Source organism: Petromyzon marinus, unplaced genomic scaffold (genome assembly GCF_048934315.1).
Source record: "Petromyzon marinus isolate PM22_M1 ecotype Great Lakes invasive population unplaced genomic scaffold, UKy_Petmar_22M1.pri1.0 PM_Scaffold_19, whole genome shotgun sequence".
NCBI lineage: Eukaryota > Metazoa > Chordata > Hyperoartia > Petromyzontiformes > Petromyzontidae > Petromyzon > Petromyzon marinus.
In genome coordinates, this window is record NW_027423157.1 from 254884 (window position 1) to 273678 (window position 18795).

Below are 18795 nucleotides of genomic sequence, written 5' to 3' on the forward strand. Positions count from 1 at the left end.
CCGGGCCCCACGTTTGCCGTGAGGCACCATGAGGGCCTCCCCGACGGCCAGCGCCTCCGCACAGTCGGAGTGGGCAGAGGCCGGCGTTCGACTGGTGGTTTGAAAAGAGCACGGACAAACATTCGAGCTCACGCTTTTGCTTTGGCAACAATTTTCGTTAATTGGGCTCCGAGCGGCTCAACAAGCCTGGAAGCTGGCGCATTTAATCACCTCCGAGATCGAAATGTGGCAAATCGCATGCTAATTAGGAGCAAGTTGGCCCAAGGATTGAGAATCAAATTTGCATGTGAAACGGCGGTGCAGGACTCTATTCGAAGGCGAGTGAATACTGCGCGGTGGTGCATTGCAAGTGGACATTATTATCATCCAACAGTGACCAGCATGGTGAAGTATGGTCAAACTAAACCCGACATCCAACATCACGTAGCGAGATCTTCATCCAGCAGTGGAAAACGTAACTTAAAGTAACCAAAATAACAGAAGATGCATGGAAAATAAATCGGTTTAATTTTGTATATAAACGCATATAACTCATGTGTACATGCTTGTAAATGTACGATTCAGCTAAAAAATGTTAAACACATTTACACAAAGTCGCAAAGACATCAACTCGCTTAAATCTTTACCACTACTCCAGGAGCTCAGAATTATTGCCCAAGTACTGTATATACGTGAGCAAAGTTATAACCATTTACGAAACAATTTGAAAACGTGTCAATATTTTGTCAGAAATTATCTTTGCACGTCTAAAGGACAAGAGAAGCTGTAACGAAATGCGCATTTGTAAACGATTAAACCTTAAAATTTTCTGACACCGACATATTTTCCAAAAACATTCCTTGTGTGATTGCACAGAGTCCGATGAGGGGTGGGGCAGTTGTGTAAAAAAAACCTGAGGTGAAATTCTCCGTTAAACCGACGAGTTAAACAGCAACAGCTCGGGGAATTTTATACTCTGTTCTATGCAGCTGACCGCTGCCCCTTCATACAGTAAATGGCATCCTCACAAGAATAAGTAACCTAACATCCCTTGCAGGGAATCCTCTCGCGATAAAAAATCTTCCATTTGCCATCCATCACGAGACCCCTGCGGGTATCACCGTGCACAATCATACTTCGAAGCTCTTGCTCGGATTCCCCAGAGCTTTGCCCTCCGAGTGGCCACCCTAATGGCCCACTCCGACAGGCCAAACCTGGCACAATTGTAGGTTTTCAACTATAATACACGTTTTATGGGTTAGATCGGGTTTACCGACACATTTAAATATTTATTACGCGATCTAACCCAAAAAACCTGTGTTATGGATATTGGTCACGAAAGCCTACGTGTTAAACTGGTTTTCAACTGTTAGATCAGTGGTAGCCAATATGTGAATCGCGATCCATGGGTGGATGATCGCAAAAGATTTTTTTATTGTGGATCTCGGGACAAATAGGATTAAACACCTCTAATATAAAGCAATTCTTGTTATAGCAGATGGCAAAACTCGACTAAGAATTAATGGATTAATAATATATATTTTAAACCAATAGATCGCACTAGCACTTGGCATGTCTCCAGTGTTCTATTAGTCGGTTAAATCCATCCGGGTAACTGTTGGTCATATATTGCTGGTAGATCACGGAACATGTTGAGATATACCAGAATGGATCACAGTGCTTTGTGGGTTGGACACTGCTGCGTTAGTCAATAAACACCACCGATTCAGTAACCAATATTTTTGTGAAATCACCTTCATCACAAGGGGGTCAGTGTCTTGGCTGGCAAAGAAGTGGGGCATAAGATATCCTAAACCTTTCATACATCTTGACGCGTATACACCTTAATTGGCTGATTGTATTGGTTGGCAAGGTAAAAATTATATTAAAAAATTGCGCTACCATTTGAACCGCTGCGACAGGAGAACAAAGAACCGGTGACCTCTGGATTGCAAGTTCAGAGTGCAAACCGTCTGTTACTTCAGGGTAGCATTTCTCATAACCGCCACTGATTTTTTTTCAATTGTTCACCTCTGCTTGCGAGCACAATGTACACTTAATTAACTCTGCAGATGTAAAACCCAGAGTGTGTGCCCACTCATGCACCTCCTCCGACATCTTGTTGACACCGCATCCACGATACACTAGTGATGTCTGGGTTTCTTAGGCCGGGGAGAAGGCGAGCCCCATGGGGTGGACTCCGCAGGGTTGTAGCCTGGAATCTGTGACAGCGGACACACAAATGGCACAAACGTACAACAAAGATAGTCACCCAAATAAGTCTTTAACAGACTGTGCTGCTGTTAGGCGGCATGGCCCACGAGGGGGTAAGTGGCCAACACCTCTCCCCAGTGCTGATGTTTACACACTGCACCAGGAACTCATTTAAGAAAGAGTTGACCTTGGGAAGGCAAAACAGCAGTTCAGATAATCCTCACTGGTGTTGGCGGTGAGTGGGAATTGGGTTGCCGGGTTCATAGCGCAGCGTGCTAACCACTACACCAATGCTCTCACACACACACATGCGAGTATTTCCAACACAAGTGATACGTTATTATTACACTTATTAACACTGAAAAACTTCGCCAAGTCTGAAGACTTTTGAGGAACATGGGGAGAGAAGATGACAACTCCACACAGTAACACACTCTAGTTGGGAATCAAACCCAGTTTTCTTGCTGCAAGACGCAAGGGTTTACCAATGTGCCACCCTGCCGCCCATGGCGATACGTAAACTACCTTAATACCAGTTTAAACGCATGCTTATTTTTATATATGGGAGGAAACCAGAGAACCCGGAGGAAACCCATGCAGAACAGACTCATGGAGTTTTGTTAAGAAATCTGATATCTACCAAGGCTCCCACACCCTGACTTAGCTTGGTATCTTGAGAACTCGCATTCATCAACAGCCCCAAACGATCATTTAAATAGGTCACGTTTCAGATAATGGCCCTTCTTGTGCAATGAACTAGGGCCATAAAAAAAAATCTATTTTATACAGCACCTTACATATCGAAATATCTAAAAAAAGCACTGGACATTAAAAAAACTACTCAAGTATAGATACAAGCCAATAGAAATAAAAAAAATCGTGTTATAATAAACAATATATATTATATGGGGTAAAGCGCAGTCCGCAATAACGCGTGAGATGCGTAACACAGGCTGAACAAAGACTAAGGAACGTGGGTAGCATCTAGAAGCATCCAGCAGCATCCCGCCTTGCGTGATGCTACGCCGAGGCAGCCGTTACAACCGCTTATTCCTACTCGCGCAACGTAGTTCCATTCATTCAACCGAGTTATAGAATACAACAACAAAATTAAAGAATTACTCGACGATGGTAGTTATACAAAAATAAAAAGAGATCCCACCAACAGCCTCGTCACACAAACCAACAAAATAATTTCTGATTCAACCGCATTAATTGATCAATCTAAACAGTTTTCGTTGAAACCTTCTGCTGCCAGGCCACCAAGATTATACGGCTTACCAAAAATACATAAAGTAGATACACCCCTTCGTCCCATAGTCTCTACTATCGGCTCCCCCACCTACAAACTAGCTCGTTTTTTGTCTGAAATCCTGCGTCCTTTCACTGGAAAGACCACCTCTGCGGTACAAAATTCTACTCACCTGGTATCGACAATCAAGGGTATTTCCCTGTCCCCAGACGACCTGCTTGTCAGTTTTGATGTAGTTTCCTTATTCACCAAGGTTCCTGTACCTGACACCATTGCAATCATTGAAGACTTGGTTCATCAAGGACTAAACACTGAGGTACCCCCCCTGGTGAGACACTGTTTAACCAATACATACTTCACTTGGAATGGAACTTTCTACAAACAAACTGAGGGCACCCCAATGGGCTCCCCCCTTTCTCCAGTTATAGCTAACATTTTCATGGAGAAATTTGAGACTGACGCCATCCAGACTGCCACTCTGCGCCCAACCTTATGGAAGAGGTACGTGGATGACACTTTTGTCATCTGGCCACATGGCCGGCCTGCTCTAGACCAATTCTTCGACCACATCAATTCCATACACCCAGCCATCAGATTTACCATGGAAGTCGAAATAGATGGCAAGATACCTTTTTTGGATGTCCTATTTAAAAAGAGACCTGATGGTTCAATGAGCCACTCTGTCTACAGGAAAGCTACCCATACGGATGCTTATCTGAAACCGGATTCCCACCACCATCCATCACAGAAGAATTCTCTCATCAAGACTCTGTATCATAGAGCCCAATGCATATCTGACCAGGAACACATAAGCAGTGAACTCAAGCACGTACACCAAGCTCTTAGGGCTAATGGTTACTTCGACTATACAATCCGCAAAGCTATCACTCAAACCATGAAGAAGAACCCTCTTGAGGAGCCTTTCAAAACCATCACTTTACCCTACATTGCTGGGATCACAAAAAAGATCTCCAAAATCTTGAATAAACACAAGATCCAGGTCCGTTTCAACACATTACATAAAATCCGTGATCTGGTTCCGTCTGTAAAAGATGTGATTCCGGACATACAATACCCTGGTGTCTACAAACTAAGTTGCCTCTGTGGTAGTAGTTACATTGGAGAAACCAAACGCCATGTCTCGGACCGCATTCGTGAACACAAAGCAGACCTTAAACACGGTAGGACCAACACCTCGGCCGTAGCAGATCATTGTTCTAATTCAGTAGGCTTACATGCCATTGACTTTTCCAAGACAGAGGTTATTTGTAAGCCATCTGGCTTCCATGAGAGATTCGTTCATGAGGCTATCCACATATACAAGCACAGAGACAATTTCAACCGAGAAGATGGATTCTATCTTAGCAATCATTGGAAAGATTTGATAAACCATTTCAGTTCTTAATTGATTGTTCACGCTTACAGTGGCTTTCAGACAGCATACATTATAAAAAATTTCGTCTCCCCCCTCCTCTTTTCAGAATATAGATGGACTAGTCCTGGGTAAACTGCCAAATCGCTGCACGTGGCGCTAACGTTTTTTATAAATAAATAAATGCGCCGTTTAAAAATAAATTTATGCAAACCAACACACCTGAAGATGACCATTTCAGTTATGGTCGAAACGTCGTGAGAATTTTTTATTGTTTTATATATATTTTATTATTTTGTTGTTTCTCTTCAACGTGACTTTACCGAAAAAACTAAGAATATGAGTTATATCCAGGTCGGATCCGCGTTATACAAAAAATGCGTTCCTTCATACATTCATCATCGCGTTATATCCAATTTGCCAGTTATAGGAGGTATAGGACAACAGACTGCAGCTCAAAATGCTAGCTATAACATATATTTTTTCCATCCAAGACCGGAGTTTATATTTTATTCCTGTGTTATAAGGGTATTACGTTCAGGGGATAAATGCCAATGGATGGGTCTGATAGCCAAGGGAAAGCCTCAGGAGAGAGTTTGTGTCATCTTGCCACCCCCTCCATTGAAGGAGCGCAGACTACAGTGGTGTAAAATGTGGTCCATAGTATGGGTTGCATGGCCACAATCGTACAGTAGCTTGTTTTTAATGCACTGCTATGTATCTGTATGAGTCTCGATGAATTTCCAGTAATCATAATGGGTCTCTCTGTATCTCCTATGTGTCTCTGTGTCTCAATGGGTTTACTATACGGTCCCACAGTTTGGGTTGCATGGCAACAAGCGCTATGCTGTGGCTTGTGTCATTAATTTTCGGCCCGCTGACGTTCCGATGCGGCGAGCGTTTGTTTTTTGTGCACTACTGCTGACGCAGCAAGCAGCAACAGCAGCATGGTCACAATACAAATCGGTGGTATTCCGAGGTTGTGCGTCGCGCCGCACGGTGAGTACCTCCGGGCGGACGAGGTGCATGCGGATCCGCTGGTGCTGCAGGTTGGACGAATCCAGCGACACGTGCACGCACACATGGTCGAACATGTTCAGCGCGATGCCCTCCACGCACAGCGTGGGGCCCTACACAAAACACAAAGACATGTCTCCAATGTAGCCTTAACAGACTGTTGGGGCAAGTGCTGTTGGCGAGGAGCACAGATGAAGGCCGGCACGGCACACAAGGGGGTGGGTCGCCAGCGCCATGCCCGGCCACCTTTGCCTCCCCAGTGGCGATGTTTACACACCGCACCAGGCATTCAATTGAGTTCCGAGTCAACCTAGGGGAGGCCCAGGACCGGTTCAGATAATCATCACTGGTGTTGACCGTGCAAAGGAATTGAACCCAAGTCGCCGGGATCGTAGCGCAGAGCGCTAAACGCTACACTACCGATGACTGCTCTCTGCCAAGTGCCCTGCACACAAGCATGGATTGACGTAAACCCAACGTTATTATTCATACTATTACATGGGTCACTCAAAAAAGCCTCACTGATTCTCAAAACGTTTGCATTCAAGGTCACTGCTACGTCTTTGTAAAAGGAGGCGACCGATTGATATGTGCTCCCCAAATAAGTAATTTGCATGTAATTTGCCAACCTTGGACCATGATGCTGGCACACAAATAACGTAACAGGATCTTTTAACGTCCACTGTTAAAGCGGATAGCCTGTAAATATTTTACGCTTAATACACACCACAGCATTAACCGGAGTGGCCACCGAGTTTGAAACGCAAACCTCCACAACACACAGCGAATGCAATACCGCTTGGGCCACCTCACCGCGAGCTGAAAACCAGGCATGAGAAGCCGATGGCTGCAATGACCAAACCAACTGAGGGATCGTGATGTGCGGGCCAGCCAAGGAATTTTAAAGCCTTATTTGGCCATCATTAAGGAGTAGATGCAACCCCCCTTAGGTTATATGGAGTGTACAATTGCAGTTAAGAACATACCTAAAATATGGCTGCAAATGTTGACCCTTTTGAGCTTCTGGTCCAAATTAGGCTGTGTGCATTATCCACGCAGAGTGACAATGTAATGCGGCATGCAAGGCATGCTGGAAAGGACCGGATCCACTAGTCACAAATGTGCTTTTTGCCATCTAGAGATCACTTTTTGCATCAACTACTATTTCCCTCATTTGTTTTTATTCTACAAGTACTTTTCTGCCCTTTGAGTTTCTCATTGTTTACAGAAAGCATTAGATTTTCTCTATAATTCTTCCGGATCTGAGGGATTTTACTGTATTTTTAATGTGATGTCCTCTCTGTGACAATACGGGCTCCATCATGGCAGTTATTTCCAAAGCATATTTAATTGTGACCGTTTTATATTTGAAACGCATTTACATAATTTAATTCAGTTTCAGTTTATTTTGGTATAGCCCTGTGAGCCATCCGGCTCTAATGTATCCACGGGTGTAACTTCCTCTGTAATAGTCCACACTGCCAAATGGCAAAAAAACGGAGCTTCGTATCTCACTGCGTTCTTCCACCTTAAACCAAGTGTCTGTGTGTCTGATAGAAACCTAATCGTAGAGAGATGGTCAGGGGGCTTGGGTCCCAGTGCATTAAGCCAGTCCTGGGTTTAAATGCAGAATTCAGCCGTTCGGGAAATGCCAATGCCTCCCGGTTAAGTGAACACATGCCCTACCTCCTCGTCGAAGGTAACGTTGAGCTTGAGATCTTTGGAGTCCAAGCCGTACTTGGGAATGAGCACCACCACGGCGTTCTTGCGCACAAACAGCACGAAGCCCTCTTTGCTCACCACTCCCTTGCTCTTGAAGAACAACTGAGACCACAACAACAACAGCCGTTAATCACCGCTACGTGGCCAAGAGCAGACACACGCGCATCACTTACCAAGCCCATAATTAATTAACAAAATGAAAAGTATTTTTCTGCATCCCCCCGCTAATTTATTCCAGTTGTGCTATTGGCATCATGTCATGGGGATTATTTTGAGTTCAATCGTGAAGGTACAATGTCAATTGTATAGACTATAATCCTCCATCACCTGACAGAGCCAATCAAATAAAGTTGTCACATCATGGGCAAATGTGCCAAGTGACCAGGTTTTTCAGCAAACACAGAAGAATGCTGAAAAGCAATGTCAAGTGTAGCCAACCAGTACAGCCACGGCACCACCACACGTAAGCGTGCGAATAGAAAACAATTGATTCTTACTACACGCACAATACGATGCCTGCTTTCGTGACCTTAAAAATGGCTTTCAAGAGACGAATGGACGCATTATCAGGTGCCTAAGCACACGCCGGCCAAGCTCCACGTGGCCCACACTTCCGCCTCCCACCTGCGTGTGGAAAGCTACAGACGATCGTTGGGCGTACTGCGCCATCTTGTGGCGGTAGTTGAGATTGTTGCAGAGCTGCTGCTGCTTCTGCTTGTCGGTGAGCGCCGGGTACGTGGGGTTGGCGCCCACGCACACGGCCAGCAGCCGGTGCACAATCACATCCGAGTATCTGTAACGGTACAGGGAGACAACAACAACAATATTCACATTTGTTGTAGCCTCTATTTAATATGAAGATTAAATTTACAGTAGATACAGGCTGCGGTATGGCCACGAGATGCCAACGGAGCAGCGGTATTAATCCACCAAGCACCGCGATTCATTCTGGTGGATCTCAGCGGGTTTCACGATCCACCAGAAAGCTACACAAACAATGACTCAGATGGATTTAACGCTGTGATAGAATACTGTACTCTGGCCATACCACGTTCTAGCACCATCTGCTGGTGGAAATTATCTTTGTTAATGTATGAATTTAATTATTTGTTGAGGACTTTTTATTTGTCATCAGATGTAGCGCAAATTGCTGCCTGCTCATATCTGTGTTCTTATTTAAGATCCACAACAAAATCTTTAGCGATCCATGGCAGAATTGCAATTCACTTTTGGCCGCCGCTGCAACACGGCAATGGATTCTTGATTCTGCACGTGGAACACTGTCACCCTCTTTGTAGGCATTGGTGTTCTCCGGATCCTCTAGTTTTTCTTCAACACATGCCAAACAACCATTTAAGGAATTGGCCAAACTTCCCGTTTACAGGACCTTTTAGAAAAATAAGTCAAAATCTGAATCTTTATCCTGGAGAAATCCGATTCGCGATAAAAGCTCTTTTTGACAGATGTCCAGTAGGTAGATGATAGGAGTGCTAAGAATAGGAAAGGTAAACAAATCACTAAAAGTAAATAATATAAAAAGATATACAAGTACGTAGCCAATCATGCTAATCGGAGGTGTGCCATAATGACAAATTAACATTGCATAAGTACATCAATTAATGAGTAAATTCCTAAACTTGGGAAAGGCAGCACAGTCCCAGACCACACCAAGACAACAACATAGTCCCCTCATTAATCGCGAAGGTCGATTTCACGCGTGTGCCTGACGCCAGGGCACGTTACCGTCGAATGGGCGACGTGAAGTGGGTGTAGATGGCGGTGGCGAGCCCGTAGTGGTGGGTGTCGGGCTCCATGCCGGAGCAGAAGTAGATGGCCTGCATCATGCAGCACGTGGCCAGGATGCGCAGCAGAGTGTTGAGGTATGGTGGCGCTCCCGGCACCGCCGCCCGGTCCAGGGACTCGGCCAACGCCTTAGCCGAGTCCACCTGGATCTCGATGTTCTGCGCAAAAAAATCGGGCACACCGGCGTTTGTGAGGTGACTATCCTGCACGTGGCTTGTAGTTTAGTGCTGGGGAAGCAGCAAGGGTTGTGGTGTATTGGAAAGAAAACGTTATTCAGCGCACTTCCTGTGGGCATTCAGGTTTCCATAACCTGGCTTGTCAGGAGAAGGCAGTACAGCAAGTGGATTAATCTACATCTGGCACAGTGCCTGGCTGCCTTCCAGCGTTGTCTGTGGTTCGTCACACCTTTTGAGTTGTTCCGCCTCTAAGGGCGAGTGGAAACTATACGGCTACATCTCAAGATAAAGGTAAAAGGTGCAGCCCTGCAATTTCTCGCACAGGCCAATACTGACATCGTTTCAAGACACCTCTGCTTCACAGTAGGGGGTAGCACATTCCCACCCATTTTGAGCATAATGTTCATCACAATAAGTCGACCTGATATTTCAACATTTCAGTGCTGGAATTTATCTAAAATTAAATACAGTACTACATTTATCGTGATGGTTTTTTGTTGCTTATTTCTGTGGAGTAGCTGGGAAACGAGCCGAGTCCTTCAACTCCCTACACTTGATAACACAGTATGTTCAATGTGGCTGCTGGATTTTGAAGCCAGGATCCCAGCTGTAATCTCTGGGTCATAGGGTGACCCAGGTGACCCTTGCAAATGAGACTATTATGGTCTCTTGAGTTATCACCCGGTTAAACCAAAAGACCTCAAACAAAAATTTGAGCCACCCGACGACCTCTGAATTCCTTGCGAGGAGGATGATATTGAAGGAAGGTTAACAGCAATCTAGAGACAGTAGAACCCCTCTTAAAGACGGTAATTGGTTCCATGAACACGAGCATTAAAGGATTTGGTCATTAAGCGAGTATAGGAAATACGTGTTAAAAGCTTAATTCGTTCCGATAGCATCGAAAGTTTCCCTTGTTCACCCAAAAAACGTACTTTATAATATTTAAACAATGGATATTAATACATAAAGATACTAACATTATAAACACATCATATTAAAATAAACACTGTTAATAAATGCATTAATTCATTTTGATTTAAAGCTTTCGTGACTGCAGGGATTCATATTCTTGGTTCTTTCGGTAAATTCACGTAGAAGGGAAACAAAATAATACAAATATAAAACAATAAAATTCTCACGACGTTTCGACTGCAATACAAGCAATCATCATCAGGTGTGAAAACCACAACAAGAAAATTTGAAAAAAGCGGAGATTATTTTAACGTTAGCACCACGGAGAGAGATTTGATAAACCATTTTGGGGCTTAATTGATTGATCACGCTTAAGGTGGCTTTCAGGCCGCATCCATTATTTTTCGTCTCCCCCCTCCTCTTTTCCGAACATAGATGGACTCGTCCATCTGAACAAACTGTCAAATCTCTCTCCGTGGTGCTAACGTTAAAAATAACTGCCACTTTTTTCAAATTTTCTTGTTGTGGTTTTCACACCTGATGGTGATTGCTTGTGTTGCAGTCGAAACGTCGTGAGAATTTTATTGTTTTATATTTTTATGATTTTATTGTTTCCCTTCTACGTGGCATTAATTCATATTTACTGTACCTACAACAGCACGTCGTTAACAGGAAGATGGTCGGTTAATGGAGGCCCGTTGTTAAGCGATTAGTTAACAAGGGTGGTCGTTAAAAGGGGTTCTAACTCTACCTTTGATTTCGCCGCCTTCACCAAGATGTCGTAGTTGGAAGGCGGAGGCGCCGGGTGGCGTCGGAGCAGCGCACACTCGGGGAATTCGTCTACGATGCGCTCCGCCACGGAGATGTTGGCGAGCAACATGAACTCCTCCACCATCGAGTTGGTCTCCCTGTGTACACGCACCAGTTTCCGCCACCACAACACATCAACCACAAGGGTCAAGAATCTTTATCTTAGATTATTTTGCTGATAATAAATTTCCCACGTGATAAGCCACTTTGTTCAGCTATCATTTGTGGTCAGGGTTTTACTTGGTAAGATAAAAATAGTTTAGTTTTATTTGTATATTTGTTTAAGTTATTTGTTTACCTTTCCAATACTTTGCAATACTAACGTGTGCTTGTATTGTTTGTTGTTGTAACGTTGTGACCTGCCCCAACTGGACATCTGTGAAAAAAGAGCTTTATAGCTCATCGGATTCTTCCAGTAGAAATATATATTTTGATTCTGATAGAGAGATCTGCACAACAGTCGGATTGCAGTCATGGGAGGTGTCTTGTGCGACGAGACTCACTTGAGTTCCTTGGTGCGCAGGTCGATCGGGTCATGGGTTTCGCTGTCCATGTGGAATCGGACCTCAGGGGATGCCAGAGTCAATGCCCTACGGGTGGAGAAGGGACATGAGCGATTATCATGTCCAGCCAAAACAACACAGAATCTTAATATAAGACACTTCACAAACTCAGATATTTGAGTTGAACATGCACAGCTCGTTAAGTCAATCCACTGCTGGATGAGGGCCGCCCCATGTCATGCGGGTCGTGGGGTGGTTTTACCGTACTTAACCGTGGTGGTCAGTACGCGTTGGCACAGGTGGGGGAGCACAGACATGGGAGCATTAAGTAGAGTAAAACAATTTATGTCACTGTATTGTCCTCTATTGCCCACAATGTAGCCCAGCAGCAGCCTGTAACACTCCAATCTAGAAGGATGTTATTAACCAGGTAAAACCTTAACTTCTTTATTGTTATATTCTTAATTTTTTTCGGTAAAGTCACATTGAAGGGAAACAACAAAATAATAAAATATATATAAAACAATAAAAAAATTCTCACGACGTTTCGACCATAACACAAACGGTCGTCTTCAGGTGTGTTGGTTTGCATACATTTATTTTTAAACGGTGCATTTATTTATTTATAAAAAAACGTTAGCGCCACGCGCAACGATTTGGCAGTTTATTTAGGACTAGTCCATCTATATTCTGAAAAGAGGAGGGGGGAGACGAAATTTTTTATAATGTATGCTGTCTGAAAGCCACTGTAAGCGTGAACAATCAATTAAGACCTGAAATGGTTTATCAAATCTTTCCAATGATTGCTAAGATAGAATCCATCTTCTCGGTTGAAATTGTCTCTGTGCTTGTATATGTGGATAGCCTCATGAACGAATCTCTCATGGTAGCCAGATGGCTTACAAAGAACCTCTGTCTTGGAAAAGTCAATGGCATGTGAGCCTACTGAATTATAACAATGATCTGCCACGGCCGAGGTGTTGGTCCTACCGTGTTTAAGGTCTGCTTTGTGTTCACGAATGCGGTCCGAGACATGGCGTTTGGTTTCTCCAATGTAACTACTACCACAGAGGCAACTTAGTTTGTAGACACCAGGGTATTTTATGTCCGGAATCACATCTTTTACAGACGGAATCAGATCACGGATTTTATGTAATGTGTTGAAACGGACCTGGATCTTGTGTTTATTCAAGATTTTGGAGATCTTTTTTGTGATCCCCGCAATGTAGGGTAAAGTGATGGTTTTGAAAGGCTCCTCAAGAGGGTTCTTCTTCATGGTTTGAGTGATAGCTTTGCAGATTGTATAGTCGGAGTAACCATTAGCCCTAAGAGCTTGGTGTACGTGCTTGAGTTCACTGCCTATGTGTTCCTGGTCGGATATGCATTGGACTCTATGATACAGAGTCTTGATGAGAGAATTCTTCTGTGATGGATGGTGGTGGGAATCCGGTTTCAGATAAGCATCCGTATGGGTAGCTTTCCTGTAGACAGAGTGGCTCATTGAACCATCAGGTCTCTTTTTAATTAGGACATCCAAAAAAGGTATCTTGCCATCTATTTCGACTTCCATGGTAAATCTGATGGCTGGGTGTATGTCGTTAAACCCGCCACCACCCGACACAGCTGACAGGAAAGGGTTGTCACATAAACAGAACGTGGCCAATTCGACACTGGTACAACACAGCGGTGCGCTGTACTCGTGACGAATTGGCATGTTCTGTTTACGTGACAACCCTTATTAGTTGGCTGTGTCGGGTGGGGGTGGGTTTAATGACACATTAACATATTTACACGATCGACCTAAAAAAAACCGTGTGTTTTGTGTAGTGATTGTTGACTGGATAGAGACCATCAACTCACTACTTTCATGTTCTACCTCGCACCTCCGATTAGCACAGTTGGCTACGTACGGTGCAAAAGAAGTTCAACATACATACTACCACTTGTGAACCCGGTTCATCACGCTCCACTTGTGAACCCAGAGGTGCAAGCTCAACACTCTGACCTCTCAGCCATCCGGAAACCTCAACTGCACTAACATAGCAAGGCACCGATAGAATACACGTGAAAGCAAACGAGAGTTTTACAAAAACTGAACGTCCGTGGGGGAGGGGGGGTAATCACCTTGGAATTGATGATGCTCTTGGTAAAACGTGTGCTCACGATCTCAGCCTTTGGAGTCATCTCCCATATGCACGAGAACGCCAGCCTGCACGTGCACAGCACATGCACCATCGCCATTCACCGTCGAGTGGCGGAGTCGTCGTCATTGCATTGATGCAGGGTGTTCACTCAGAAAAGCCTCGCAAAGTCTTGAGACTCTTTTTCAGGAGGGTCTTGCCAAGTTTTTGGCAGTCGAGTCATTCTTTCAGCAGCGGGATGTTTGCCCAAATACCGGTTTGGGTTGTTACAAATTACTCAACTGGAATATATATGTAGCAACCATTGTTCGACTACAAAAGCTTTGCAGTACCCTCCCGAAGTTATGAGATTCAGTGAGGCTTTTCTTGGTTAAGGATCATAGTAGTAATAACACGTTTATGTTAGGGATGAGAGGAAACCTGATAACCTGGAGTCAACCCATGCTAAATAGGGGGAGAACATACAAAATCTACATGGAAAGACAACCAAGACGGGCATCAATCCTAGGCCATTCTTGCTGTGAGACACGTGTTACCATTGTGCCATCCTGGTTTGGCTGCTTATGTATGTAAACATGCTAGTGTGGATCTGTACAATGACACTTTAACAGTGCCACGCATCATGGGATTACATGTGCACCTGGCAACAATGCACGTTAGCTGCTGAGTATGGGTTGCAATGTGCGCACTCGCGAGTTCACAGTTGTTGGTGCATCTCACCGGTCGACGTTGGATCTCAAGGAACACAGGTTTGAGCTGAATAATCCTCTGCAGGCACACAAACACATAAACGCAACAACTTCTCTGTCAATAAACACAATCTGGCAAATACATATGCACCAACTCAACCCACACATGATTAAGTCACCTGCAGGTAACTGTTCAGCAAGGAGATGTTTTCGCGAATGCCAGTTAAGATTGTATGGGTTTTATTTAGAGGAAATCTGATGAATCCAGAGGAAACCAATTCACTAACAGGGGGGAGAACAAACAAAACTGCAAGCAAAAAGGCACAAGAGTTGAGTAATCAAACCCAGCGTCTCCTTGTTGCAAGGCACGAGTGTTACCACTGCGCCGATAGCCTGCCGCTCATGATGTCACGGTACATCATATGATAAGAAATCCGCAAAAATCAACTCGTTTAAAATATCATGAGAGATATTTAGCACTGTTGTTGCACATTTTTTTTATTCTAATTCATTTTTAAGTTATCATTATTCATACGGGAAGTGCTGAAAAGCACGCATAAAAATGTGGTGAAAATGTCAAATACAATTACAGTTGTGGGGAAACTGGTACCGCGATGATCGTTACATCATAATATTTTACATCATGTCGTAAAGTTAAGAATGAAAAGATGAAATCGGCGGGTCGTAAAAAACTTGATATTGTGGCAAGAAGAAATCCACATCTCACCTTCTCACACAGGTAAACTGTGGTACCACGCAGAGATGCCTCCTCATCCAAGGCATTCCCCGGCCGGATAAAGTAGCTCACATCGGCGATGTGTACCCCAACCTAGAACACACATTAATACACCGTCACCACCATCACATGCATGGATGTGTAATGACAGGGTGATACCTGCCGGCCTGTAAGGGTAATTAAGGTTATAGCTGCATTACATAATGCCTTATTATGAAGGGGCGTATCTAGGGTAAAGGTCAACGGCGGAGTCAGTCGAGAAGCTCCGGGAACCATCCCGAAGGGCCTAGAAGGTTCTAGAAAGGGGGCGTGGCCAGAGGTGGAGCTTGGCCACTCCAGTCAGATATAAAGAGCACCGAATCAGAACTTCGGGGCTGTTAGCGTGGGGTCTGGGTCCTGGTTGCGTCGCTACCGTCGTCATCTCTTCGTCTTCGACCACGTGGCTGGTTTTTCTGCAAGAGCAGCTCTGTCTCCGCCGCTACGCTCGTTAACCAGCCAGCGTAGCTACGCAGGACGGAGATGGGCTGCGTGCTTGTACAGCCTAGGTGTAGCCGCGTCACGAAGTGTATCGCCCTGTGTGCTTTTAATAAATAAGACGCCTTCTACTAGACGTCTGTCGGAAGTCGCTCACTCCACATGCATGCATAACATCCACCATAGCCACTCCAACCAAAGTACAATAATGTGAAATGAAATGCACACCCATTACTACCTGGTGCATTCATTGTGAACCAGGCATTCGGCCAGTGACGTGGACACTTAGGCCAGTGGGGTCTTAGCCATGGCTTGGCTCAGGCTTGGCTCTCGCGCAACATGCATTGAGATTATTTATATTATTTTGGCTGCTATAAATGTCCAAATGATGGGCCACTTTGTTGAGCTATTCATTTGTGGCCAGGTCACTAATCAAAAATAAATCAATACCTCAGTGGGCTTTGCCTGGTAGGATGGGGATGGTTTCGTTGTATTTGTTTGTGTTTGGGTTATTTGTTTATCTTTCTCGTACTTTGCACTACTATGATGTTTTTGTACTGTTTGTTGTTGTAATGTTCTTACCCGCCTCTACTGGACATGTGAAAAATAGCTTTATAGCTCATCGGATTCCTCCAGTATAAATATTCTGATTCTAATTTTCAATAAGCCACATCAAAGCAACGCTTAAAACCCGAGCTGCCTCTAAGCATGTTTCCAGCCCTGAGCCTCTGTGTCCCTTGTGCCTCCTCGTATATCTCTGCATGCTCCCAGCCACGCTGAGAATTTCCGTGAGCTGAGCCTGAGCCAAGGCACAGCTGAGCCACTCATACATCTTTGGAGGCAACGGAGCAGATCAAGCCAGAACCGAGCCATGTTGAAATCAGTCCTGAGCCGAGCAGAGACCAAGAATACGGGCACCCCTTTGTCAATCCACTGCAGGATGAGGGCTTCTCCATGCCGTAATGGGTCGCGATTGTCATTTGACCTTGCTTTATTACGATGGTCAATGCAGGTGGTGAAGGGGAGAACTTGGGCAGTTTTTTTAGATATCACTCTGTACCGGTGTTAGCCATGACTGGATAAACCAGCTTGACAGGATGAATGTGCAGTGCACTTATCATTGTGCCACTAAACTCCCCTTGTCACCTCCGCTAGCATTGACAAAACCATGAAAGGAATAGGCACGAATTACCGCGACCGTGACCACGATAACCACCACCAAATGAATACCTCGGTGTTCCCATTGTCGAGCGGTTTGCAGTGTAGGGCATCGTCGATGTCTGTGCAGCCTGGAGGATCCACACTGCAGATGGACAATGCACGGAGGTCCTCCCTGCCAGCCTGGTCCTTGTACGAGACACACACAGCACCAGGTTCAACAAAACGCTGCCTTACAACAAACAAAACACAGCGTGAGCCATACATGGGTAAACCAACTTCATTCTAATGGCGTTCTATCTTCTCAATAGGCGACTGAATATTTTGAAAGTACAGTCCGTTCTCCTATAACTCTGCGTGTTTTCATATCGTGAATTAGATATAATGCGATGAATGCATTAGGGAACAATTTTTTTTCATAACATGGATGCGAATTGGATAAAGGGCGATCGAGTGAACAGAACTGCGTTGTGCGAGGCAGAATAAGTGGTTGTACGGTTGCCTCGGTGTAGCATCACACAAGGCGGGATGCTTCTGGATGCTTCTAGATGCTACTCACGTACCCGAAGTCTTTGTTAAGCCTGCGTACGCATCTCACGTGTTATCACGGACTGTGCTTTACCCTATATTATTTATTATGCGATTTTTCCACAATTCGGTGTTCTTCAGGAACGCAAGTACAGCGTTATAGGAAAAAAGTCTGTAGTCCCCTTGCTCCATTCATTTCTGTACTGGACCATCTCCACGGCTACTGCAGAGTCCTCCACATCCTGGCTCACCACTTTGATCCGCATCTCTCGAGGCCTGCCTCTCGGGTCTCCGCCCTGGTGCTTCCATAAGTCCGTCGCCTTCCTTCCTCCGATGTGAATTTCCTCTCTTCTTACGATGATGTGTCCGAGCTATCGACTTTCTTTCAGGTCGACGGCTTTTCTATATACGGTCTGCGGTAAAGGTGTAGAGCCCCGTGGCTTCTCGTTCATGCCAGTGCAGCGGAAGGACCTCGACTGGAGGGAGAGCTCCAGAGAGGCCCTCTAGAAGGTATTCTACGCAGGCCAAACATCTTGAAACTATTGAGGTTTGACAGCACGATGATGATGATGGGGGGTGTTTTCGCATTTGTCTATTGTCGGGGGCCTATACGTCGGGGGCCACACGTCATGGGCCACACCAAAGGCCACCCAGGGGCCACCAGTGGCCCGTGGGCCTTGTAATAAAGAACATTGAAGTAAAGGATTCTCACATGCACGACCAAACACACCAACACACCGCAGGCGTAAGAATTGAACTCAATCGATGAATTGACATATCGTCACACGTCTCATGCGTACCTCTGCTGTGATGCTGAACGTGGGAGGGGGCAGGCATGCAAGTACGGTCTGGCTGAAGGGCTGGTGTGGCACGTCGTGCTCCAGCAGCAGCACCTCTGTCTCCGTCTCCTTATCCCCACATTCGCCCAGAGAGCGCACAAAATGGCCCTGCACAAGCACACCGACGATTAGCACGGTTGTCTACGTATGGTACGGAAGAAGTTCAACATGCATATGCACATACGTGGCCAATCGTCACCGGTATCCCTTTTCCACTGGTACATTGGAACCCAGACAGCGCAGAGCTCTCGAGGTGTCTGTGGTCACCCACTGGCTTTTTGCCGTGTTGAACCGGAACCAAACCGTGATATGCTGGCCCCACAAGGCATCCAAATCTATCCGGGGGCCGAGCAGGGCCAAGGGCGGGGCTAGCGACACGTTAATTGTGTGACGGCAGTCGGTACACCACGGGGACGTGGCACCACAGCGTCATCTGCATGTGCCTAGACTTGTTCAAAGCATTGACC

General features: G+C 45.2%; 1 protein-coding gene across 1 annotated transcript; it reads right to left on the reverse strand.

The window, feature by feature from the left end:
- Positions 1–486: 486 nt before the first annotated feature.
- On the reverse strand, positions 487–14403 carry LOC142922855 (exosome complex exonuclease RRP44-like). The gene is made up of 6 exons (XM_076063798.1): positions 14398–14403; positions 9300–9562; positions 8181–8349; positions 7521–7658; positions 5825–5947; positions 487–2201 (listed from the first exon to the last, which is right to left on the reverse strand). The coding sequence occupies exons 1-6, from the start codon at positions 14401–14403 to the stop codon at positions 2124–2126; spliced, it is 777 nt and encodes a 258-aa protein (XP_075919913.1). The 3' UTR covers positions 487–2123.
- Positions 14404–18795: the final 4392 nt, after the last annotated feature.